This window comes from Bos indicus x Bos taurus, chromosome 26 (genome assembly GCF_003369695.1).
Source record: "Bos indicus x Bos taurus breed Angus x Brahman F1 hybrid chromosome 26, Bos_hybrid_MaternalHap_v2.0, whole genome shotgun sequence".
Taxonomy (NCBI): Eukaryota; Metazoa; Chordata; class Mammalia; order Artiodactyla; family Bovidae; genus Bos; species Bos indicus x Bos taurus.
The window spans coordinates 27,099,193-27,124,779 of NC_040101.1; the positions used below are offsets into that span (position 1 = coordinate 27,099,193).

The window sequence follows — 25,587 nt, forward strand, 5'->3', positions numbered from 1 at the left end:
CAAAGCTTGATCACATTTACTACTTGAAGCACAGTTGAAAATATTTTCTCTTTGGGACTCAGTGGTCAGACACCAATTTATTAACATCGTGGCCTCACCTCAGACTTAGTCCACGACATATAAAAGATGTTTAAAGTAAAGTGGAAGTACTTAATAATACTAACAGTTATGAGAGTTAACTTTTATTGAACAGTTATGCACCAGCCACCCAGCCAACTTAAATCTTAACATAAACCTAAATAGGTATATACTATTATCATTCCCACCTTACAGACGAGGAAATTGAGGCCAGGACTGACTCCCTTGCCCAAGGATATGTAACTACCTACTAAGTGGAAGGAAAGGAGTACATAAATAGGCAAAGGAGTACGTCAAGGCTGTATATTGTCACCCTGTTTATTTAACTTATATGCAGAGTACATCATGAGAAACGCTGGACTGGAAGAAACACAAGCTGGAATCAAGATTGCTGGGAGAAATATCAATAACCTCAGATATGCAGATGACACCACCCTTATGGCAGAAAGTGAGAGGAACTCAAAAGCCTCTTGATGAAAGTGAAAGTGGAGAGTGAAAAAGTTGGCTTAAAGCTCAACATTCAGAAAACGAAGATCATGGCATCCAGTCCCACCACTTCATGGGAAATAGATGGGGAAACAGTGGAAACAGTGTCAGACTTTATTTTTCTGGGCTCCAAAATCACTGCAGATGGTGACTGCAGCCATGAAATTAAAAGATGCTTACTCCTTGGAAGGAAAGTTTTGACCAACCTAGATAGCATATTCAAAACCAGAGCATTACTTTGCCAACAAAGGTTCGTCTAGTCAAGGCTATGGTTTTTCCTGTGGTCATGTATGGATGTGAGAGTTGGACTGTGAAGAAGGCTGAGCGCCGAAGAATTGATGCTTTTGAACTGTGGTGTTGGAGAAGACTTAAGAGTCCCTTGGACTGCAAGGAGATCCAACCAGTCCATTCTGAAGGAGATCAGCCCTGGGATTTCTTTGGAAGGAATGATGCTGAAGCTGAAACTCCAGCACTTTGGCCACCTCATTCGAAGAGTTGACTCATTGGAAAAGACTCTGATGCTGGGAGGGATTGGGGGCAGGAGGAGAAGGGGACTACAGAGGATGAGATGACTGGATGGCATCACCAACTCAATGGACATGAGTTTGGGTAAACTCTGGGAGTTGGTGATGGACAGGGAAGCCTGGTGTGCTGTGATTCATGGGGTCACAAAGAGTTAGACATGACTGAGGGACTGAACTGAACTGAACTGAGGATGGTCATAGTTTTTCTCCCAAGGAGCAAGCGTCTTTTGATTTCATGGCTGCAGTTACCATCTGCAGTGATTTTGGAGCCCAAGAAAATAAAGTCTGTCATTGTTTTCATTTTTTCCCCATCTATTTGCCATGAAGTGATGGGACTGGATGCCATGATCTTCATTTTTTGAATGTTGAGCTTTAAGCCAGCTTTTTCACTCTCCTTTTTCATTTTCATCAAGAGGCTCTTTAGTTCTTCGCTTTGTGCCATAAGGGTGGTGTTATCTGAGTATCTGAGGTTATTGATATTTCTCCCAGCAATCTAGATTCAAGCTTGTGCACCAGGACACCTGGTGATTCCAAAATCCGAAGATGCTGAAGTCCCGTGTGTAAAACCACACAGTAGAGTTGGCCTCTGTCCCTGTGGATAAGGAAGTCCAACCGTACTCAGTACTCATTGAATGAATTAATACTCCAACTTGCAACTTGCTTGAAGTTTGAAGGCTAAAGTTATAGACAATCTACAGACCAATGGGATCAGAGAACAAATGGTGTTTATTTTAGTAAATGATATTAATAATTATAATAATGGTCAACATATACTGAGGATTTATCATGTGACCTCACTGTGCTCACCATTTTATTGAGTTGGCCAAAAAGTCCATTTAGGTTTTTCTATGACATCTCACAGAAAAATCCAAATGAGCTTTTGGTCAACCCAATACCTGACTGATCTCATGTTCACCTGACAGTGACTCTGTAAGGTAGGCATTATTATCTCTATTTTACAGGCTGGAAACAGAAGCTTAGAAAGGTGAAACAGCTTTCAGAGTTGCACAGAGAATAGCGGTCGAGCAGGAACCCAAACCTAGAGCCACTCTCTTTCCACCGCCTTCCTCTGCCGTGTTTGCATTCAGAAAAGCTATCAAAAGAAAGATCTTTTTTTTTTTAACCTGCCATGAAATGTTAGCAAAAATGTAGTAGTGACATTCAGATGGGGAGAAAACAGTGATGGGGGAAAGTGAGGAAGTGGTGGCTTCTATTAAGTTGTGCCTGTGCCAGGGTTAAGCTGTCATTATATGATCCATACGTCAAGCATTAGCCATCATCAAGAAGACAGAATCTTTTTTAAAAAATAATTTTTATTTAGTTAGTTATTTTTGGCTGTACTGGGTCTTTTTCGCTGCACAGGCTTTTCTCTAGTTGCAGCAAGCAGGGGTTACTCTCCAGCTGCAGTGCGTGGGCTTCTCATGCGGTGGCTTCTCTCGTAGAACATGGGCTCTAGGGCATGAGGGTTCAGTAGCTGCGGCGTGTGGGCTCCGTAGTTGCAGTTCCCGGGCTCTAGAGCACAGGCTCAGTAGTTGTGGCGCACGGGCTTTGTTGCTCTGTGGCATGTTGGATCATCCCGGATGAGGGATCAGACCTGTGTCTCCTGCATTAGCAGGCGGACTCTTGAGCACTGAGCCACCAGGGAAAACTCCAAGAAGAGAATCTTAAAATGCACTTTATATATAGCATCTCAGTGATGCTGAGGTACTGTCTTCACATTGAAGACTTTTCCGACATTTCTGAGTTATTATAATAATATGGGCAGTGAAATTTACTTTTTTACTTTCCAGGCCAGAGCAAGATGCTGGTATGACCATTTCAAGTGAGAAAAGAAATTACTGCCAGAAACTACTCTCTATCTGGATCAAGAAAATCTGTTATTAGCTAAATCCTTCTTTTATTTAAATGAACATATGAACTTTGTGGAGACATAAACAATCCACATAGCAAGTTGTAAAATATATACACTCAAGTGTAAAATGCCAGGGCACAGCCAAAACTTCAACACAGATCAGGACAAAGACCATTTCCAGCATAGTCCTCTGTGCCCGTCTCAGCTCATACTTCTCAGAGGCACCCATTTATATGGCCTCTAGCACTACAAGTTAACTTGGGCTATTTTGAACATTATGTAGATGAAACCATATAGTATGCCTATATCCTTTGCACCTGCCTCTGTTTGCTCAATATGTGTCTGTGAACTTCAGCCAGTTTGCTGTCTGAAGCTGTTGTTTGGTTTTTCTCACTGGTGTATAGTATTCTATTGTATGAACATAACACCTCTACTAACCCACTCAGCATTGGTGGACATTAGAGTGGCTTTCAGTTTTGACTTATTATGATTAGTGCTGCTATAAATGCTTTCATATTTTTTTGGTGGACATATGTACAGATTTCTCTTGGGTGAAATTTCTCTTGAATGAAATTGCAGGGTCATGGTATAGGTATATTAGACAGAGTTGAGTAGCTGCAACAGAGATTGTATGGCCCCCCAAATTGAAAATATTGACTATCGTTGGTTTAGCGAACAGTTAGTGGAAAACTTGCCATGTGTCAGCCATTGTTCTCAGCACAGGGGGTGTATCATGGTGAAAAAAACAGACCAACATTTCCGTCCTTATGAGCTGGCATACTCATGTTTCTTTTTTTAAAGAATATTTATTTATTTGGCTGTCCCAGGCCTTAGTTGCCACGTGTGAACTCTTAGTTGCAGCATGTGGGATCCAGCTCCTCAACCAGGGATCAAACCCCAGGCCTCTGCATTGGGAGCACGGAGTCCCAGCCACCGGACCACCAGGGAAGTCCCCTCATGTTTCAGTAATATCATGAATTAATCATCAGGCATTTATCTACAGGATTTCTTAACCGTCCATCAGGGAGAATTTTCCATTTTGTTTCTAAAAATCTGAGCAGTGGTAACCCCTCTTGTATTAGGCAAGGAAGACAAATTGGCCTGAAAGACTGGGGTTTTCCAAGGCTCTCCTGGCACAAATGGTCTAGGTCCTTCCACAATAAACAGTATCCTCAAGTGAAAATTCACAGCCCCTCCTCTCTAACGCCTCCCATCTCTGTGGGGTATTCCTGCAGGATGCTTTGCCCTTGTGGGCTGAGCTGGACTTGGACTCCTTCCATCAGGCAGCCCTTCAGGCGGCAGTAGTCACCCCCCCCCCCAACCCACCCCCCGACTTCAAGGTCTAGGTCAACGTGCAGCAGTAGGGTCTAGTGCTGTTTTCTTGGAAGAAATGATTTGTTTTAAGTAACTTCAAACCGTTCAATATACTTCCCAAGAAGTTAACTATTAAGAAACTTCCTCCTCTTCCTCCCCAAATTAAAGGGAAAACAAGAACTCCAGACAAATAGGAAACATCTGATTTCCATTAAAATGAAAACTTTTAAAATATCTTTTATGAGTTTGAAGCTGTATCCATGTAAGTTACTTTTACTGATAGCAAGCATGTAAGTGACATTATCCAGGTATGAAAACTCATGAAATAAAAAAAATACTGCTTTCAGTGCATATAATAAATGCCTTACTTTCAATGCAGGGAGAAAAGTGGACATTTAGTAGAAAATTTATTTCTTCCAGCCCTTACTAAATAAATGCTGAACAAAATTTTAAAAAATACTAGAGAGTTGAAGAGGCCCAAAGCCTTGGTTTTTTTCTTGTCTAATTCATTGTTTCTTCTACCTTGACTGTGAACCCCACAAGGGAGGGCATTCTTGTTTGTGATTAAATTCCCGTTTATGGAATACACAAGCACAATGCTTACTCATCAGAGTGCCTGGCACAACACATAGGAGCTTAAAAACAATTGTTGATATTATTTTTATTATTGTTATTATTATCATGATCTTTATTATAGCTAAAGGAAACTTCTGACCTTGACTAGAACAGCGTCCGTATATTGCAGGCTAAGAAAAAGTCAGAATACTAAATAGCATAATCATCCCCTCAAGGTATGCAGGCTGAGAACCTTTGATTGTCCTCAGCACCTCCGATTCCCTCATCCCTGACCAATATCATCAGACAGAGGATGCTCTACCTTCTAAAGTTCTCTTCGCTCCACCCAGAACTGTCAGCCTAGTCTAAACTGTTGTCATCTCTCTCTTTTTTTAATTAGGCCAACACTCAAAAAAAATTTTTTTTAATTAAAATTTTTTTTTATTGGAATGTAGTTGATTTACAATGTTACATTACTTTCTGCTGTACAGCAAAGTGAATCAGTTATACATATACATATCCACTCTTCTTAAGATCCTTTTCCCATATAGGTCATTACAGAGGCCTGCTGTACAGTAGGCTCCTATGAGTTATCTATTTTATATATGCTATGCTGCACTTAGTCCCTCCGTCATGTCCGACTCTTTCCGACCCCATGGACTGTATGTAACCTGACCGCCTCCTCTGTTCACAGGGTTTCTCCAGGAAAGAATGCTGGAGTGGGTTGCCATGCCCTCCTCCAGGGATCATCTCAACCCAGGGATCAAACCCAGGTTTCCCGCATTGCAGGTGGATTCTTTACCAGCTGAGCTACCAGAGAAGTCCAACTATTGTCTCTGTAGTAGTGTGGGTATGTCAATGTCATCGCCTCTTGTATCTCACTGCCAACCCACCAAATGCCCCCGCTTATCCTCCAGGCAGCCCTCTTCACCAGGGAACCATCATGATCCTTTTAAAAGGCAAATTTTAAAACTCAGTCTTTCTCCAAAAGGAAATGTACACTATAGAATTTTTTAAGGTTTAAATAAATTAATTTTAAAGCTTTGTATCGCTACCCCCAGAGATGACCAACATTTATACTTTAGTATGTTTTCTCCACCTTGACAACATTACCACAATTATAATATGGCATTTATTTGGATGATTCATAAAACAATGTGTATCTTCCTTAAAAGTGTAAAACTTCCTAAGGACTAGGACTTTGTCTGGTTTGCCCCAAGTGTAGCCCCAGTTCCTAATAAAGTGGGTGACATAATTGGTAACTTAAGTATTCATTGAGTGGATAAATGAATGAATAATGTCCTTGAAAAAGTAAACAGTAATTTAGTAGGGGTGTTTCGGGGTGTGGGAGCCACTCGCACCAGCCCTCTTTGTTCGAATTAATTCGCAGTCCAGTGGGTTAGCTCTGATAGTCATCCTCATGCTACATGACCCCACCCCCTGATAATTGACTGGAACGGGGTGGACATATGACCCAAGCTGGGCCAATCAGAGTGTTTCTCCTGGGTACTGGGATCTAGACTACAGAAGCAACCAGTCTCAAGTGTCTGAAATTAAGGGACTGGTAGACATTTGGGTAGTAGGGGACTCCTGCTATGTGGGTAAAGTAACAGAGAAAAGCAGTCTGCAGTTCAAGAAGAATAAAACAGACACACCCGTAGGCAGAGATAAAAGACGGAGGAAAGTATCATGTTCTTAAAGATTTGCTACTTCCTGGTTCGGCTCTAAGTCCAGACATCCTTGGATGAGATAGGACTGTACCTTGGAAATTGAGCCCCTTCTCCTTCTTTCAGCCGGCTCAGCTCAAATACTCGTAAACCAACTGAGTCTCAACTGAAACATGAGCTATTTATATATTAGGCAGTAAGGTTAATCAAAGTGATCATAGTAATCTTCCTGGGGTAACACCTTGTAGATGCCAGTCAGAATCCCAGCCAGATTCACCTAGGTGGGAAAATCCAGCCAGCTAAGTCTTCCTCAACCTGCCATTGTCTATCAGGTAAGAAATGAACCAACTATGGTAGCTGGAATCAAGATTGCCAGGAGAAATATTAATAACCTCAGATATGCAGATGATACCACCCTTATGGCAGAAAGTGAAGAGGAACTCAAAAGCCTCTTGATGAAGGTGAAAGTGGAGAGTGAAAAAGTTGGCTTAAAGCTCAACATTCATAAAACGAAGATCATGGCATCCAGTCCCATCACTTCATGGGAAATAGATGGGGAAACAGTGGAAACAGTGTCAGACTTTATTTTTCTGGGCTCCAAAATCACTGCAGATGGTGACTGCAGCCATGAAATTAAAAGATGCTTACTCCTTGGAAGGAAAGTTATGACCAACCTAGATAGCATATTCAAAAGCAGAGACATTACTTTGCCAACAAAGGTTCGTCTAGTCAAGGCTATGGTTTTTCCTATGGTCATGTATGGATGTGAGAGTTGGACTGTGAAGAAGGCTGAGTGCCAAAGAATTGATGCTTTTGAGCTGTGGTGCTGGAGAAGACTCTTGAGAGTCCCTTGGACTGCAAGGAGATCCAACCAGTCCATTCTAAAGGAGATCAGCCCTGGGATTTCTTTGGAAGGAATGATGCTAAAGCTGAAACACCAGTACTTTGGCCACCTCATGCGAAGAGTTGACTCATTGGAAAAGACTCTGATGCTGGGAGGGAATGGGGGCAAGAGGAGAAGGGGACGACAGAGGATGAGATGGCTGGATGGCATCACTGACTCGATAGACGTGAGTCTGGGTGAACTCCGGAAGTTGGTGATGGACAGGGAGGCCTGGCGTGCTGCTATTCATGGGGTTGCAAAGAGTCGGACACGACTGAATGACTGATCTGATCCGATCTGATCTGTATGAGACAGAGGGGGCAAGACATTACCGAAGCCAGACTTGACTTTTAAGAGTCTTGGATCTTTCACCTGAAATAGGCAAGTGGATTCAAACAGGATAAAGATCAGTAATTTCTAACATTTCTCAATAGAGAACTGGAAGAAAAAAGAAAAAAAAAAAAGAAAGGCGGTCAAACCAAAACCAGACTCATAATTTTGGTTATTTGTGGCTTCAGGTTATTTTAAGAAACTGCCTTTGAATTCCCCAACGGATTTTTTCTTTCCTGTTCTTTTTTGTCATCCAGTGGACAAGTCAGGGTTTGCTGGCTTCTGGAAAATCCAGGGGATTTTGAAAAAGAAAATCTGTGGTGGTTTATGGTTAAAATGGAACTAGGTACACTGATCTTTTATACCAAGAGGATGCTGGTAAGTCCCTACCAGGCAGGAATATACTTGAAGGCATTCTCAGTAGTTGAGATAGACCATCCACACCCTCATCCCTGAAGGTCTTAAAGCACCATGTGCTAGTTTGGGGACCAGATGTCCCATCAGTGTTAGGGATGTAGTCTGGAGTTATGGAATAATTTTTTTTTTTTTCCGTTGTGAATCTAATTGTGTCCTTGGCTTCTTTGGATATGCAAGTTGGCAGATTTCTCTCTGGTATTCCAGGGCAATGGTCATTTCCTAAGGCTGGAACTTGATTTGGTTCTATCAAATAATTCTGCTGCATAAGGACCCTCACCCTCAGAGTCAAGGCTGAGACAGGAGGCTGAGACTCTCGCATCTTGTACAAAAGCTGGCTGAGATTTTGCTGATGAACTTACTGTGTTGGGAGTCAAATAAAGGTGCTTTCCACCACCTCGTGGTTTGGCAAGCAGGAGGGGCCTGTTATTACGGCTGCAATTAGTGAACAATAGGGCTAAGCAGACAGGGCAATTCTGGTGTCTCATCCTGGTCCCATTATCCAGCAACCTAGGGGAGGAGAAGTCTGGCCAGTAATTTACTCCCCTCTGGTGAAAGCAGAAGTTGATCTCACTGTCTACTCCAGATTCCGGAGGAACCATTCTCAAGACGCTCCCCAAACAGTTCTTTATTAGGGCTGATTTGAAAGAAAGAGAGAAAGGAACAAGGAAAATCAAGAGAGATGCATATACACCCCGGACTGCTTATAGTCTGTAAACTGGCAGGTTATTGGTACCAGGCCCACCTGCCTGTTCCTGCCAGAGGTCAGCCAGGGACAGAAAGGGATACAGAGCAGGGCCAGCAGCTTTGAGTTAAAGGTGCTAAAACCACTTTGACCAGGAGGGGGCTCCAAATCTCACTAAAATTTGCACATCTCTGGGTCAGTACAGTTCAGTTCAGTCGCTCAGCCCTGTCTGACTCTGCGACCTCATGGACTGCAGTACGCCAGGCTTCCCTGTTCATTGCCAACTCCCGGAGTCTCAGACCCATAAGACCTCACTTTGTCTACCAACCTAGAGCGTGCATGGTACCAGACTACCACCAGAAACCCAGAGATGGGCAGTGACTTCAAAGTCACAAGATTGGGTTGTGGTTGAGTAGGACTAGAACCCAGGATGGGGGACTCTTTGCAGCATGTAGGCATCATTTTCATCAGCAGCGTCGACAAATATCCAATTTTAAAATACAAGCATTCATTGAGTGCCTGGCATGTATAAGGCTCTCTGCTGGGTTGGGGGTGTATGTGGCAGGTGGCCGGGGTGCTGTCATCACGGTGGGGAGGGAAAAGGTGGTGCCACAGTCCAAGTCCATGGTTCTCAGACCCTCACCTGCTTCTTACTGGTTTAGAATGCACAACCTAACTAAGCATAGCAAAGTTTGAAAAAAAATTAAAAGATGTTAATAAGGGTTCAATACAGTAGTGGCTGAACTGTCATAGGGCAATTTTCAATTAGTAGCCAAATGAATGTTTGGTAATTTAACTGTTTTCACCGTTTTCCTGTATGTTGTCATCTTTGAGGTGGTTATGAAGATTACACGGGAGAGGAGGTTGGCTGGGCTCTGCATATGGGAGCTGATCGGATTTGCATGTGCACAAAGGGACTTTGGAGACACACATGGTCCCTGACCTTAAGGAGCATCCTGCCTGGAATAGGCAGGAGAGGGGGTTCTAAGGAGCCTGTGATGCTTGTGTGAATGGAGAATTGGAGTGTCAAGGGAGAGTAACATTCTGGATCTGCAGGCATCTGTAATGCTCTAAATGATTTCTTCTTGCATGTGAATAGGCTTATGAGAGTGGTGAAGGACAAAGATGGGAGATCTGGTACTCCCTAGCTGTGTGGCATTGGGCAGCTTGCTTAGTTTCTCTTGGCCTCAGTTTGTGCCTCTGTAAAATTAAGGACTAAGTAAACTCTCTGATCCCTTCCAGTTGGAAAATTCTTTGGTTCTAAGCATCCTACAGTTCTCTGTTTCTGAAAAATCAGATTTTCAGGTATCAGTCAGTTTGTATCTTTATTTTGGGTCCTCTTTCCCTTATTTATCCTAAACTTCAAAAAAAATGACATTATACTTTGTCATTAGAACTCATATTATGTCCTTGAATTGGAGTCATCCCCAATTCATGGATGGAGGTGGCAAAATAGGGGTTTAGCTAGTCCTCTTCAGCACTACTAACTCCTTGAGCAGATGTCTTCAACACAGACCACCCAGTGTACCTACTGTGTGCCAGGCATGCCGGACATTGAACAAATGAGACACCATCTTGTCTCCAAGGAGCCTTCAGCTAGTGTCAGTCATTGCTGGAAAAGTGCCAGGCACATGCGAGGCACTCAGTAAACATGTGTTGAGCAGAAAGGCATGCCTAAGGCACTGTTGGGAAAGAAGTCTGCATAAGCTTGACACATACCCAGGGAAGAAGGGAGAGTCTGTACCATTTTATACTTACAGTCTCTTGGCTCTACAGCCCCAGGAGAGGGAGATTTTCTCCCATAGGTATTGATTGATAACTTCTACGCAACTAGTCCCCAGAGATCTTGGCACCATGGGGCTGGGTGGGGGCTGGTGCTCAGTTGCTCCCTCCGACTGAGGTAATTGGGAGCACAAGGAGAAGTGGGGGGTCCTCAAGTTGTGCTTCAAGACCCTGAATTTAGGAGATGTCAGGTTGTCGGGGTTTCTTAAACCAGAAGAAGGCCGTCACCTTGTAGCCAAGCATCCTCCCTCTCTCCCCTAGATCTCTTATCCTCAGGTCCATGTTCAAATCCTGATCCAGAAGGAGGAGGGTGAGCAGAAAACCACCAGTGCCTCTTGGGGGAGTGCTTGGACTCACAAGGGGACTCAGGACAGCTAACCCTCTCCTTTTTTTTCCCCTCCAGCAGCTGAACACCCCTCACTAGGGGCTTCTCAGGCTTCACTAGCACTTCCAGAACACCTTGCAGTCCACAGAAGAAGAGTGGCTGTGTGCTGTTAAGAATCTTTTGACCAGGAACCCATGGGTTGTCCAGATTTTCTACCAGCAGCCCTCCCATTTTCCTACAGCCCAGCCCTTTCCTTGCAGAGCTCAGCACTGAGGGTCTGTCCAGGCCTCCCTCCCACTCCCACAAGGAACAGGACTTGCTCAAGGCAGTGATGCCTGGTCTCCTCCTTTCCACAGCACTGGGCATCACTTTCAGATCTTCTTCTCCCAGGACGCCTGCCCAGCATCCACAGTGATTTTTCTATCATCCTCTCTGATACAGAAGCCCGTTGCCTGGTGTCAAGATCTCTCACGGTCTGGAGCCCCTACGCCCTTCCTTCCTTGCTTCGATGTTGGGGGCCAGAGTGAGGTACTCCGCCCGTGACAAAGGTCATGAGGAAGGAGGCTCGACATACGCAAAGGCGGGATCGAGCCTCAGGAGTCCCCCTGGAAATCCTCGAGCGTCTACCCCCATAACCAGAGCCTGCCTACTTTACTACTTTGTCCTCTTACCTACACCTCTGACTTTACGGGGGGCTGTCCCCCACCACCTCTTTCGGAGAAGGAGTTAACCTAGAGCTCCAGTCAATAAAAACTCTTGGGTGTGACAAGAGTGTTTTAACCTACAAACTCCTCTGAAGGTTCTCTAGCCTGCCTGACAGGCTCGTCCGGCCACATGTGATTGCTCACAGCCTCCCAACCGTGAGAGGCACGAGATGCTTTAAACCTTCTAAAAACAGGTTCCTTAGAAAAGTTAGAAAACTATTAGTATAAGTATAATGGGCTGATTAGAAATTGTGTTGGTGCAGGGTTTTTCATTTGTTGAGCCAACGTTTGTTGCTAAGTCTCCATATCCCCTGCCCTTACACACATTAATGAATATATAGAAGGAATAAGTATTAACCTTTGATATTAATCACGTTAGACCTTAGGCTAAGTAAATTCTTTCCTTAACTAAAACCCACTACACCCTCACCCTGTAGGAATGTAACTTTATTTGGGTGGCGTCTGTTTTGAGAATAATCAGCCCTGGAGAAATAAGTGTCCTGATTGACTGACCGCTGTCACAAGGAGAGGGTCGTAAATTGTCAGCAGGCCCCCCTGGCCAGAAGATGATGTAACACCCCTAAGACCTCTGTATACATTTGTGTGAAGCACCTGACTTTAATAAAAGTCAGGACTGCTGTCCCCACGTGACTTTTGTATAACATCTCAGTGTATAAAAACAGACTCTGGAAAATAAAGAATTGGGATCAGTTTCTCGAAATACTGGTCTCCCCATGTCTCTCTCTCTCTCTCACTCTGGCTGAGTCTCCATCTGGAGCGCGGAACCCACCATGCTTACTAATTATGCCTGGGCTTCTAAGATCCGACCGGGGAGGCCTCAGTGTCTCCTCTCCTTCGGGAGAATGGAAGGACGCCTGTGGCCTACATAAGTGGTGCAAACTTCTTGTCTTGAAGTTTTATTGGTCTCCCGAGTAAACCAAGCTACTCAGCCTCTTTTCTCCACTGAATTTTCCTACTGAGCTATCCTCATTCTATCACTCTTTATATCCTTAATTAACGTTTAATTAAGCAATTGTTTCCTGATCCTCGCCTATGCCGTCTCTCCTTCGAATACCCTGGATCAGCCGGGGCAGGACCCTGGCACTTCCTTTTCCTGTGTCTCACTCCCTTCCCTGACTCTCCCCCAGGTGCACACTATCCTCCTGGCCGTCTGTGTATCACTGCAGGTTCAGGGTTCAGTGTCCTCGCTCCACCTTTCCTTCTCCCCCAATCATTCATTCAACAGATTCTCGTACAGTGACTACTAGTGTGGATAAGGTGAAGGTTTGCTACATGAGGAGTGCAAAGAAGTAGGAGATAACTTACAGCCAGTCCTGTGCACCAGCCACTCTCGGAAGAGATGAATGTGTTATGGACAAATACACACAAGTTGAACAGCTTGTGGCAAGTGCAACCGACCTGGAGGACTTCAGAAGAGGCAGAGTATTCCAAGGTATTCTAAACTCTGCCCATAGAGACTTTAGAGACCATACAGAGTCCCTACAACACAGACAGTTTCCTCTAGGAAGTTCTCCTGATTATTCCAGGCCTCCACTTTCTGGAATCCTAAAGGGCATTTCAAATAGAAGGGGGAAAAATTGGAAGCAGAAACAAATTTTACTTTCTTGGGCTCCAAAAATCACTGTGGACAGTGACTGCAGCCATGAGAGTAAAAGATGCTTGCTCCTTGGAAGGAAAGCTATGACAAACCTAGACAGCATAGTAAAAAGTAGAGACATCACTCTGACAAAGGTCGTCTAGTCAAAGCTATGGTTTTCCTAGTAGTCATATAGGGATGTGAGAATTGGACCTTAAAGAAGGCTGAGCACCGAAGAAACAATGCTTTTGATCTGTGGTACTGGAGAAGTCTCTTGGGAGTCTCTTGGAAGCAAGGAGATGAAACCAGTCAATCCTAAAGGAAATCAACCCTGAATACTCATTAGAAGGACTGATGCTGAGGCTGGAGTTCCAACACCTTGGCCACCTAATGCAAAGAGCTGACTCATCGGAAAAGACTGTGATGCTAGGAAAGACTGAAGGCAAAAGGAGAAGGGGTAGCAGAGGATGAGATGTTCAGATAGCATCACTGACTCAATGGACATGAATCTGAGCAAACTCCGGGAGACAGGGGAGGACACAGGAGCCTGGCATGCTGCAGTCCCCGGGGTCACAGAGTCGGACATGACTCAGCAACTGAACAACAATAATAATGGACATTCCCAGGTGGCTCAGAGCTAAGACTCTGCCTGCCAAGCAGGAGATGCAGGTTCGATCCCTAAGTCAGTAAGATCCCCTATAGAAGGAAATGGCAACCCAGTGCCCCAGTATTCTTGCTGGGATAATCCCATGGACAGAGAAGCTTGGCAGGCTACAGTCTGTGGGATCACAGAGTCGGACGCAACTGAGCATGCAACGGACATTTTATTACATACTGTCTTCATGGTGTCCCTGTTTCTCGAGTGTACTTTCTTCTCTTTGAGGGAAGGGACAAGCATTTGTCAACTGGATTCAGTCTTTAGTTCCACAAACATCACCTGAATTCTCTCACTCTCTCTCTTTTGTTTTTTAATGCCCTGTAAAGGAGCACAGAATAAGTGCTCAATCAAGCCTAAACTTCTAGAATTTTAGAGAAGAAATTAAAAAAAATATTTTTTAAATGTCAATATCCATACATGATAATTATGAAAAACAAAACAAAAAACCCCCTCAAAATGGTCTCCAAAGGAGTAACTACTGCTAGGAGTTTGGAATGTATGTAGGGACAAGTCTTAAAAGACCATCTAGTTCAGCAGCCCCATTTCACAGAAAACTTTAAAATGACTCTAATGCCTGTGGTATTAAGTGATTTGCTCCAGGTCAACTAATTAGATAGCAGCATCCTTTGGTGTCCTAGCACCCTTCTTCAAGAAAGCTGGAAGGATAATAGGCTACTCTGTACCAAGCAGTTGTGTGAACAGTCTTAGAACTTGGGATCTACATGAGTTCTGACAGTACAGAGAAAAAAGTATTAACACAGTTAGAACTCTTGGCCTCCATTTCAGATGCTTGGCATTGCTCCACAGTCACAAAGTTTATTGTGATTGTGAACAATAGGATTAATTGTGAAGACACTACTTTAAATATTTGAAATTAGAATGGAAAAATGCTGGAAACAGTTGGGGGTGGCGGGTGGGGTGTAAATTGAATTAAATAGTAATTGTGTCCCAAGTCCAGGGATGGACAAGTGACTTGAACAGTAGGTTTTCTAAACCAGAGGGAGAGGTGGTGAGAAAGTCAGAGTCTGGGGCCAGTGATGAGCTGGTCCCCAACTCAGTGGTGGATTTTCCCTTCCCTCCTCCCCGACCTGGAGGAGAGGGTTCCAGGGAAGCCTTAGGCTTAAAGGCAGGAGTGTTATCGTCTTGTAACCTCACTGGTGAATGATATCACAGATTGGTTATCCAGGCTCAGATCGATAAGCGACTCAGGCAGTGGATCGATCACATTTCCGGGGAGAATATACCCTTTGTGACCCGCAGGGGGGCAGGTGGTTTATCAAAAGAGGCTCTGGCTTGAAAGGTTTAATGCCGCCTACTTTCCCAGTCCTTGTCTCCAGCTCAGAGGGCCTGAGCGAAAACGGTGGGGTAATAAACTACTTTTCATGAAAGAGCTCTGGGGGATAGGAGTGGGAGGGGGCCGTAAAGGTGGGGGCCGAAAGGCACAAATCCGCTCCCAGACCGAAAGCCGGGGCGGGGGCGCTCTGGGTTCATTCCCCCTCGCCCCTCCTCCCTCCGAAGCCACCCCGAGTTTCAGTGCCTGGCCAAGTCGCCCAGCGCCGCGCCAGGCCGCTGGCCGCGCTCTCTGCGCGGTGGGGGCGCGCGGGCCCGCTCCGGCCTCTCCGGCCGGGCTGCAGCCCCCCTCCCCGTCGCCCCGAGCCCCTCCCCCGGGCCCGGAGCCCCTCCCCGCGCGCTTCCCCTCTCTCCCCTCCCTTCCCTTCTCTGCCTGCCCGGCCCTGCCTCCGCCTCCTGCGCCCGCAGCCTCCGTCAGCGCCGAGCCCCCCGGAGCCGGAGCGCAGAGAAGGGGCGCCGCCGGCCCCTCCCTAGCGCGCTGACAGCAGGCTCCGGGGCCCCCGCCCCGTCCCCTCGCCGGCGGGACACACCCCCGCCCCTCCTCTGCTCCGCCAGTTCCCGCCGGACCCACCGGGCGGCGGAGAGAGCGGGCGGGCGAGCCGGAGAGCTGCGGCGGCGCGGGAGGGAAGGGGAGCGCGGCAGGCCCACGGGGAGCCGCCCGGGCGCACGGAGCCCGCGTGCCCTCTGAACAGCCCCCGTCCAGCGGCTGTACCTGTGGGCTTGGGGAGCCCGGGCAGCGGCGCGCCGGCCCGAGGTAGCTGGGGAGACCCGGGAACCCGGGAAGCGGGACAAGGAGCCGGGGCCGGACCGGGATGAGAAGGTGACGCCGCCGGGGGGCGCCACTCGCTTTGTGGGGGAAGATGCTCGCCTACTGCGTGCAAGATGCCACCGTGGTGGACGTGGAGAAACGGAGGAACCCCTCCAAGCACTATGTGAGTACGCCCCCACGACTCCTGCGGGAGGCTGGCCAGGAACCCCCTGAGGGCCCCTGGGTGGCCCCTCAGCCCTCTCCGTGTTAAGTCCCGGAGCTGAGCGCCTACAGGGCAGCCTTTGGCGGTGGGGTCTCTTGGCAGGGCTGTGATCTCCAGGGAACCCTTTTCTGACCTTCCTCCACTGCTCCCCCCCACCCCCCCGCCCCACGCCCGTTTTCTTTTTTTGGCATTGGAATTGGCAAGTGGCTGCCCTTGTCTGTTACAACGGTGAAGTCATCTGTCCGCCTGAGCTTTGATGGATGGTGGGGGGAACGTTCTTCAAACCCTTGCTGGGAAGCTCCGTTGGGAAAGAGCATCTTCCCGGCCCTCCCTGGGGGCTCGGGTCGCTCAGGCGCACGCAGATCGAGATGCTTTCAGAGGTTACCCTGGGGACGGACGCCTTGCACGAGCCTCCTACTTGTGCCCTGGTCTCTGTCTCCCCAGGCTTGGGTCTGGGGGGCCGAGAGAAGCCGCCGCTTCTGCCCTACCTCCACCCTCAGCCCTGAGCTTTGATTACCTTCTTAAAGCCCTCGTGTCGGTCGGTGTGAGGAAAATTGTGGCTTTTCCTTTTATCCCTCCTCTGGACGTGACCCTTAACCGGGGTTCATGTCCTCTTAAGTGATGCTCCGTCTCCGACACGAGGAGGGAAATGTTTGCTGTGGTCTCTGAGGAGCGGCCGGCTGCCCCTCCCCCTGCCTTCCCAGACTTAATGAGAAGGGGCTAAGGTTGACCGAGCCGAGCTGGGGGCCAGTAGGACGCGACGCCCCTTCATCTCAGCCCATCCCGTCTTCCCATCCTTCCCACCTTAGGAAGTAAATGGTGTCCTTGGCTCCCGAGGCTGCCAGTCCTAGCAGCTTTGCTCCTGTTCTTGAGACAGAAGAGACAGCAAGGACTGCATCTTATTTGCAAATTAGGCATTTAAAGGAGCATTTAGAATGCTCAAAGCATTAATTTTCACAATTAAAACAGGCTGTGGGTTGCTGCCCTAGACAGCACATTGATCTCTGCCTTTTATTTCCTTGTTGGAAGGGGACTGGATTTGTGCTAATGTCAGCCTCGGGCTACTCTTTCTGTCTTTATCCCCAATAGCTCTGATCTTCGGGTTTCTTTTTAGTGGAATAAATGAGCTTGGACTCAGGTTGGGGAGGAGGTGAACCAAGGAGTCTGGTTCCTGAGGGGACGGAAAGGTGGGTGCTGGTGGGAGGGTTCATCCTTTCCTATCACTGGCCCAGCAGGCATCCCCCCGCCCTGCCCTTTTGAGAAAGCTGTCTTTGGAGGATTTGGGTTCCCATGTGGTCGTCCTCCTCTGAGGCAGATGTCCATTGGCATATCCCAGCCCTTATTATGAAGTCAGCCTTCCTAACTTCTTTTCTCTAATGTTGCAGTTTTAGGGCTTCTTTTCTAGTCCTCAGGTAAGGTAGGCACTGCTTTCAACAGATGGCACTCTCTGTGGATCTTAGGTGAAACATCAGACCTTAGCTATGACCAGTGATGTCCAAGGTTACATACAGATGTGGAACACACTAGCCAGGAGCATTGCTAAAGGGCCTAGGGGCCCGCTGCGAGCAGTGTTGAGAGGTGGTTAGTGCTGAGGCTTTGAGTGAGAGGCTCTCGTTCAAAGCCTGGCTCACATACTGAGTAGCTGTGCAACTTTGGGCAACTTACTGAACCTCCATGTACCTCAGTTTCCTCATTTTTCAAATGAGGATAATAGTAGTATCTACTTCATAGGATTGTCTGGAGAATTATATGAGATCATCCATGCAAAGCACTTAGTGCGGTCCTGGCACATAAGGCACTCATTAGATGGTAGCTTATGATTGGCATGATTCTGACTAAGAAAGCACTTTTGAAAAGCAGCTATTAATGGTCTGGCAAGAAGGAAGAAAGATTTGGGGTTTTAAGATTGCTAATAACTTGTTCTCTGTGAAAAATACAAAAAAAAAGTCCCGTCCAGTTCCATCGACATGATCATTTCCTCCCTTTTCATGGACAGTGTTTTCTGGGATGTGTCCGCTTCCCTTGTTAAGAATCAATGATGCTATATGTGGGCCGGGAGTGATGTCACTGAGCAGACGGGAGCATACAGAGCCCTGAACGCAGGTTGTGGAAAACAGCTAAAAGAGACAGTGTTGTGTGTTATGGAACTGTGGAGCTGGCAGGGACCTGAGGACTCCTGAGACTCCACCCGTTATTTTACAGACAAGGAAACTGAGAACCGGTTGGGGTAGAGTCGCTTGTGACACAGCAAGTCACAGCACCTTGGTCTAACTGGCCTTCTGCCCATCATGTTTGTTGGGTTCATCTAAGCGCCCTGGAAGGCTGGTTGGGGTTGCTGAGGAAGACAAATATCTGGTCATAGCAAGAGGTTCCTGCATGTGCGGGGCATTAATGCATCAGGAGAGGGGGCTGATAGTAGAATGTGTCGATGGGGCCAACAGGGCAGGAGAAGCCAGGCGGGGAGGCAGCACCTCTGAAGCCTAGGGTCGCCTCCTCCCTTGGCCTCTGCAAGGCCGACACCACACACCAGAAGGTCAAGTGTTCTGGCCAAGGCACTTTGGTGTGGGTAGCTGGCAGGACACACTGCGCCCGTGTCATGTATGTCCTGGAAGCCGTTCTGCACTGTAGAAGCTTGCCCTCTTCCCACCTCTCCTGGTGAGGTGATGGTGAATTCTGAGTCTGCAGTTTGGCAAATTGCAGAGCTGAGCGGCTTTATGGGATATGCACGTTAGCCGGAGCTAGCTGATGAGAGGCCTGGGGCCCAAGCAGGAGGGGCTCTGCCGGCTCCAGAACGCTGGGAACACACTGCAGAGGTCTTCTCAGGACATCCAGCCAAAGGCAGGCTTGTCTCTGGGATGGGTGTGGAGCCGCCTAGATACCAAGGGTCTTGTGTTTTGGCCTGTTTATGAAAGGGCAGGCAGGTGACCTGCATCATTTGGGTGGTACTGTCAGCCCTTGGCTTCCTTCCTCTCTGCCAAGGCCTTGCTTGGGATGCTAGGAGGGAGGAGTGTTGGGGGAGGTAGGCAGCTGCTGCTTAGACCAGGCTCCATGCCTGGAGTTGGGCTCCTCTCTCAGCTGTTATGAGCTGTCCCTGGAGAGACCTTAGGTAAACTGGCTTTGGCCTCAGACCACTTGTCTTTCAAACGGTCCTAATGACGCTGGATGCAAACTGCAGTTACCTTTGACAACTTTCCATAAGGATGTGAGCTCTGGTTCACATTCTTTGCACCCACACGCATGTGTAGGTGTAAGTCAAGTCATATGGTGTTGGAGAGGAGCTGGCGCATCTAAAGCAAACAAGAAATTATTTGTTTGGATTTGAGAGGCATTGTGCTTTCGCAGTCATTTCCTCTCCTGATTGTTTATTTCAGACAAATACCAGTCGTGAATGTTCTGATCCTCTACAGGACTCTTCAGGGAATGCAACTAATAGCCAGTGTGAGCAGTTACTGTCATTGGTGCCAGATGCTCAATGTGTAAGATTTCATGTGATTCCTACAGTCCATGCAAAGTCTTTGATTTCTTTATACAGATGGGTGAGCTGAGACGTGGAGAGGTGAGAAGTTGCTCAGGGTCTCCCAGTTAGAGATGTGGGTCCACTCAGGTCACTTCACCTCCAGAGGAAGATACGAACCTACAGTGAGGCCCTTCTCCTCCACTGGAGTTGGTTGTGGAGACCAGGCTCAGATTTACAGGACAACGAGAGAGCAATCCCAGGGGGTGTTTGAGAACTCACTCACTATGTGGGACCTGGTGTCACAGAGGAGAGCATGTGACAGGCAATGGGGGGAGGTCACTGTGAGGCAGGGGATTAGAACAAACCCAAGATGATGTCTGCTCTCCAGTGATGTCTGAGCTGATAAATGAAGGATCCACCCTGGAGAAATAATACATTCTCCTGTGTGTTTAGAGCATCGCAGATTTGGGGCTTGGTCCTGGGAGCTACATTTTTAGGAATTGGGCATAGACCCATTCATTTCTCTGCCTTTCATTTTTTTTCCTTAAGCCCTTAGACTGTGGATCCAGCCCCAGGGGAAGAAGGATGTGCAGCTGCAGTATGGACAGGGTCTTCTCAGGCCAGTCCCACTGTAGAATTACTGGTGTTGGGCAGTTCAGGGTTTGAATCTTGGCTCTGACTCTTCCTGGGTGAGCAGCCTGGAGCCAGCCACTCTGGGTCTCAGTTTCCTCACCTGTAACCTTACAAGGATTTTAGAAAATTGATCTGAGATAATTTGGGGGCAAAGCTTCTACTTTTAGTGTCTTACCTCGTGGCGCTAGTGGTAAAGAGTCCCCCTGCCAATGCAGGAGACAGAAGAGATGTGGGTTCACTCCCTGGGTCGGGAAGATCCCCTGGAGGAGGACATGGTAATCCACTCCAGTATTCTTGCCTGGAGAATCCCATGGACAGAGGAGCCTGGCAAGCTACAGTCCATAGGGTCACAAACAATTGGACACGACTGAAGGAAGTACCTGGCGCCCATCATGGGTACTCAACATACTAGCATCTGTCTGGTGCTCCTTATCACTGAAACCCGTGAGTACATTTAGAATCTGATAGGCGAAGCTGTGAGAGAAGGGAAGACTGAGGCAAAAAAGGAAGGCCAGCTGTTCACAGTCTGATGGGAAAGTGGGCTACATGCCCCGTGGAAAACACTCAACATACAAAAGAAGCAGATAAACAAGGAGCAGCTGTTCAGACCTGGAGGGCTTCCTGGAGCTGTCCAAGTGTTGGCTTGCTGGTGTGTTGGGAAGGAACATGTGTTGGGGGAGCAGAGTGGAGAGGTGCTGCAGGTGAGGGCAAGGTCATATAGGATTCCAGCTCCAAAGTCAGTGCCACACACGGGTCAGCACTCTTCCCTGCTTTCTTTTGGGCTCCCCAGGTGGCTCAGAGGGTCAAGAATCTGCCTGCAATGTAGGAGACATGGGTTCTATCCCTGGGTCAGGAAGATCCCCTAGAGGAGGGCATGGCAACCCACTCCAGTATTCTTGCCTGGGAAATCCCATGGACAGAGGAGCCTGGTAGGCTACAGTTGATAGAGGTGCAGAGTTGGACACCACTGAAGCGACAGAGCACACGTACATGTTTTCTTACTGTCTGTCTGTCTGTCTCTCTCTCTCACACACACATAAGTTTTTTCTCCTGCTCCAAGGAGGGAAGTGATCTAGGGGTGATTCACGGGTCTGACAAAGATTCCTGCTCATGGAACAACCGACCACATCCTTCAAGGCTGATGGAAGAAGGAACACAGTCAGCCATTTATCATGGTCCTCTTTAGAGCCAGCCGAGTGAGGGCTTGGGGGGACAAGTCGGGATTGGAATCACCATGTGTGGTGGCAGGCAGAGGGGAGGCAAAGGGAAGGGAAAAATAAACCTATTTGATGTCATTGGAGACTGGTTCCAGATCCAGAAATATAAGCGCCAGCTGCTGCATTTTCCAAAGAGATATTCCGAGGCCAGCATGAGTTAATCGTCGGTGGAGGCAGTGAATTAGAGGAGTGTTGTTAGGACTTCTGACTTTGGGGTTTGCACCACGGTCCCTGGAAATTGCCTTCTAATTTCCTCAGCCTGAGTCACTGACCAGACTATTTCTTGGCCAGAAAAAGCCTAACAGGCAACTCTGTTCTCTTTTGCCTCTTTATTAAATGAAATAAAACAAGTAATAGAGTTATACATACGGTAGTCACACTTACTCCTCTTGAGTTCTCAGAGTCCAGGAACAGGATCATGGGTGAGGACAGGGATCCCGGGAACAGGAAGGACAAGGGGTGTGTGTGGGAAATGAGGTGGAGACTCTGGCTTTGGAAACAGTTTCTGAGTCAGGGCCAGAGGTGTTCTCTGCCGTGGCTATTGCCAACAATAACGGAAGAGTCCAGGAGGGTGATCAGCATTTCAGGAGGCGATTCCCAGGGCTGCGTGTGACTTCTCGCCTGGACCGGGTTGCTTCGGCTGCTGCTCTGTGTAGTGGAGTCAGGACAGGAGGGAGGGAGGGTGGCACACTGGGCCACAAGGAGGCCCCCAGGAGCCTCCAGGTGGCTCACATTAGCAGCGGGTGCTGAGCAGAATCCAGTGAGGACGTCGAGATGCAGTGAGAAGGAGGAGAACCAGTATATGAGTGCCTGCTATGTGCCAGGCAGTGCAGAAGAGACCTTTCAGAGGGGATTTCATTTTAACATCATAACCTCCCCATGAAGTAGGTCAGTGTTTTTATCCCCACTTTACAGGTGTAGAAACTGAGGCCCAGAAAGTTTATGCAGCTCTCACTCAGAGTAATTCAGTGTCAGGGCTGGGATCCTTACTCTGGCATCTGATACCGGAGTCTATGAGCTTGTCACTTTCTTCCCTATTAAAGCCAGGTCAAATGTGAGGAGTGTGAAAGGAACCAAGGAGTCTGGGCCACACCTCCTGAGAGTAAGATGTGTGTCTGGAAGGCTGTATTGTTGGAGAGTTCCTGGTCTCTGCTATCCCCAGGCCAGAATCCTGTCTCTACCACTTACTCCCCTGGGATTCGGTGCAAGTTCCTTCTCTCTCTGTGCCTCAGTTTCCTCACCTGTTAAAAACAAACCAAACCAAACAAACAAACAAAAATGAGGGGGAAATAGGAACTAGCTCAAAGGGCTGTGGTGAAGAGTAAATGAGTCGATAAATGTAAAGAGCTTAGAACAGTAGCTGGCACATATTAAGTGCTGCATAGGCATTTGTACTAATATTGAGACCCACTTCCCTGGGGGCTCAGATGGTAAAGAATCTGCCTACAATGTGGGAGACCTGGGTTCAATTCCTGGATTGGGAATATCCCCTAGAGAAGGAAATGGCAACCTCTCCAGTATTCTTGCCTGGAGAATTCCATGGACAGAGGAGCCTGGTGGGCTACAGTCCATGGGGTTGCAAAGAGTTGGACACGACTGAGCAACCAACAGTTTTACTTTCAGAGCTTCAGAAGGAGTTCTCTGTGAACTGGAGTTTTTCAGGGAAGACTGACTGGCGAAGGCCAGCTTCGTGATGGGCCTCAAGGAGTAACTGGGGATGGGGTGGGAAAGAATAGGATTTAGGTGGGAAAAAGAGGGGAAGGCATGCCAAGAAAGGGAAAGCAAAGGTGCTGGAGGTGGAGCATGCAAGGAAAACACGGGCAAAACCCAAGCCGGGAAGGACAGGGAGCAAGGGTGACCAGCTGTTGAGAGCCTCACATACGCATCAAGAGGCTTCACCTCCGCAACTTCCGTTCCTCCCAAGGATTGCAGGGGACAGGACCTGATTGTCACTGTGGGGTCCTTCTGGTGAGCCCCAGAACTGGCTTTAGGGTCATTGTTGCAGCCATGGCGGGAACAGAGCTACCTATGTAGGGATGGGAACCATCTCTGTGTGTTGGGGACTCTACAGTTGGCAGGCCAGCGCCTGGCCCTTCTCTGTTTATAGCTCTTACTCGGAAAGGTCAGGCTGCCTCATAAAAGTTGATTGCACCCCAGAGGTCTTGGGGAATGAGGATGGTGGAGGGGCAGCAAGAAGTGAGGTGTTGACTGCTTTGGGCCTCATCCGTGGAGGGCCCGCTGCCAGGGCCTTATGTCACGGCGAGGTCATTTCCATCTCCAGTCCCCAGCGCTGCCACTCAAGCACCCCAGTGGCAAGAGAGGAGACCCTTGTTCTTGGAGGGCCTGGGGGCTAATGCTGAACAGCTTGCTGGGAGCCCAGGATGTCTCCAAAGTCTCAGCGTCACCTGAAACTTTCAGGCCAGCGTTGTCTTCTATCTCAGCATCTCTCTCACCTGGTTTTAGTTAGAAAGACAGTGCTTCAAACTACCTCTTGGTTTATTTAACCCTCACCCCATTGTCAGATGCCCCAGTAAGCCTGACTCTTTAGGGAAAATGTAATAATAACAGCTAACATTTCTAAATGTTTTTTACGTTCTGAGTTTTACATGGAAACTCTCAAAACAGCGTGCTGAAGTGTGTAGTTACTACCAACATCCGCTTCACGCAGGCCAGGATGCGGAGGTCCAGAGAGCTTAAAATGAATTGCCAAACACCATGCAGCTAAGAAGGTGACCCAGGCCTGCCAGCTCCAAAGCTGACTTTGTTCCCACAGCAGCCTCACAGCCCTTGATCTCTCTTCGCGTCTGGGAAGACCAAGCCCCAAGGAGATTCCACTTGAGGGCTGGCTGGTTGGCTCCTTAAGATGGGAAACCTTCCACATGTCACCTTCCCCACTCGATCTCCATTTGCCCATCTAGAAAATGGGCTCATTGCTTCCTTTCTGGCCTGCTGCCTTGCAGAGGGGAGGGTAGATATGAAAGCTGCTTTGGAAAATGCTGAGCCTAGCGAAAATAGCTGTGTGAAGGGGTCCTAGAACCCTCTGTCTGGTTTCTTCATCATTTGGGAAGGAGATGCTTTACCAAAAGGAGCTCTTCCTGATTGAAGCAAGTTTCTAGACAAGGTCCCTCTGCCGTACTTCTACTCCAAGAAGCCTGTTCAGCTCAGTTCAGTCACTCAGTTGTGTCTGACTCTCTGCAACCCCATGAATTGCAGCACGCCAGGCCTCCCTGTCCATCACCAACTCTCGGAGTTCACTCAAACTCATGTCCACCGAGTCAGTGATGCCATCCAGCCATCTCATCCTCTGTCATCCCCTTCTCCTCCTGCCCCCAATCCCTCCGAGCATCAGAGTCTTTTCCAATGAGTCAACTCTTCGCATGAGGTGGCCAAAGTACTGGAGTTTCAGCTTCAGCATCAGTCCTTCCAAAGAACACCCAGGACTGATCTCCTTTAGGATGGACTGGTTGGATCTCCTTTTCGTCCAAGGGACTCTCAAGAGTCTTCTCCAACACCACAGTTCAAAAGCATCAATTCTTCGGTGCTCAGCTTTCTTCACAGTCCAACTCTCACATCCATACATGACTACTGGAAAAACCATAGCCTTGACTAGACGGACCTTAGTTGGCAAAGTAATGCCTCTGCTTTTGAATATGCTATCTAGGTTGGTTATAACTTTCCTTCCAAGGAGTAAGCGTCTTTTAATTTCAGGGCTGCAATTACCATCTGCAGTGATTTTGGAGCCCCCCAAAATAAAGTCTGACACTGTTTCCACTGTTTCCCCATGTATTTCCCATGAAGTGATGGGACCAGATGCCATGATCTTAGTTTTCTGAATGTTGAGCTTTAAGCCAACTTTTTCACTCTCCTCTTTACTTTCATCAAGAGGCTTTTGAGTTCCTCTTCACTTTCTGCCATAAGGGTGGTATCATCTGCATATCTGAGGTTATTGATATTTCTTCTGGCAATCTGGATTCCAGCTTGTGTTTCTTCCAGCCCAGCGTTTCTCATGATGTACTCTGCATATAAGTTAAAGAAGCAGGGTGACAGTATACAGCCTTGACGGACTCCTTTTCCTATTTGGAACCAGTCTGTTGTTCCATGTCCA

The 25,587-nt window shown here is 47.7% G+C and overlaps 2 protein-coding genes across 13 annotated transcripts in view; both read left to right on the forward strand.

Moving 5' to 3' along the window:
- STN1 (STN1, CST complex subunit) overlaps positions 1-11,462 on the forward strand; it is a 59,379-nt gene extending 47,917 nt beyond the window's left edge. For 7 of the 8 annotated variants that reach the window (XM_027528829.1, XM_027528827.1, XM_027528828.1 and 4 more), the window contains one exon: positions 5,504-6,071. In XM_027528829.1, coding sequence (XP_027384630.1) covers positions 5,504-5,826 — 323 coding nt within the window. In that variant the 3' untranslated portion in view covers positions 5,827-6,071. Of the gene's footprint in view, positions 1-5,503; positions 6,072-10,973 lie in introns of those variants that run through there. The other variant, XM_027528837.1, reaches the window with a different exon arrangement.
- Positions 11,463-15,590: 4,128 nt separating this feature from the next.
- SH3PXD2A (SH3 and PX domains 2A) overlaps positions 15,591-25,587 on the forward strand; it is a 249,230-nt gene continuing 239,233 nt past the window's right edge. For 2 of the 5 annotated variants that reach the window (XM_027529520.1, XM_027529521.1), the window contains exon 1: positions 15,591-16,136. In XM_027529520.1, the coding sequence (XP_027385321.1) occupies positions 16,065-16,136 (72 nt within the window). In that variant the 5' untranslated portion in view covers positions 15,591-16,064. The remainder of the gene's footprint in view (positions 16,137-25,587) is intronic. The other 3 variants (XM_027529518.1, XM_027529519.1, XM_027529517.1) reach the window with 2 other exon arrangements.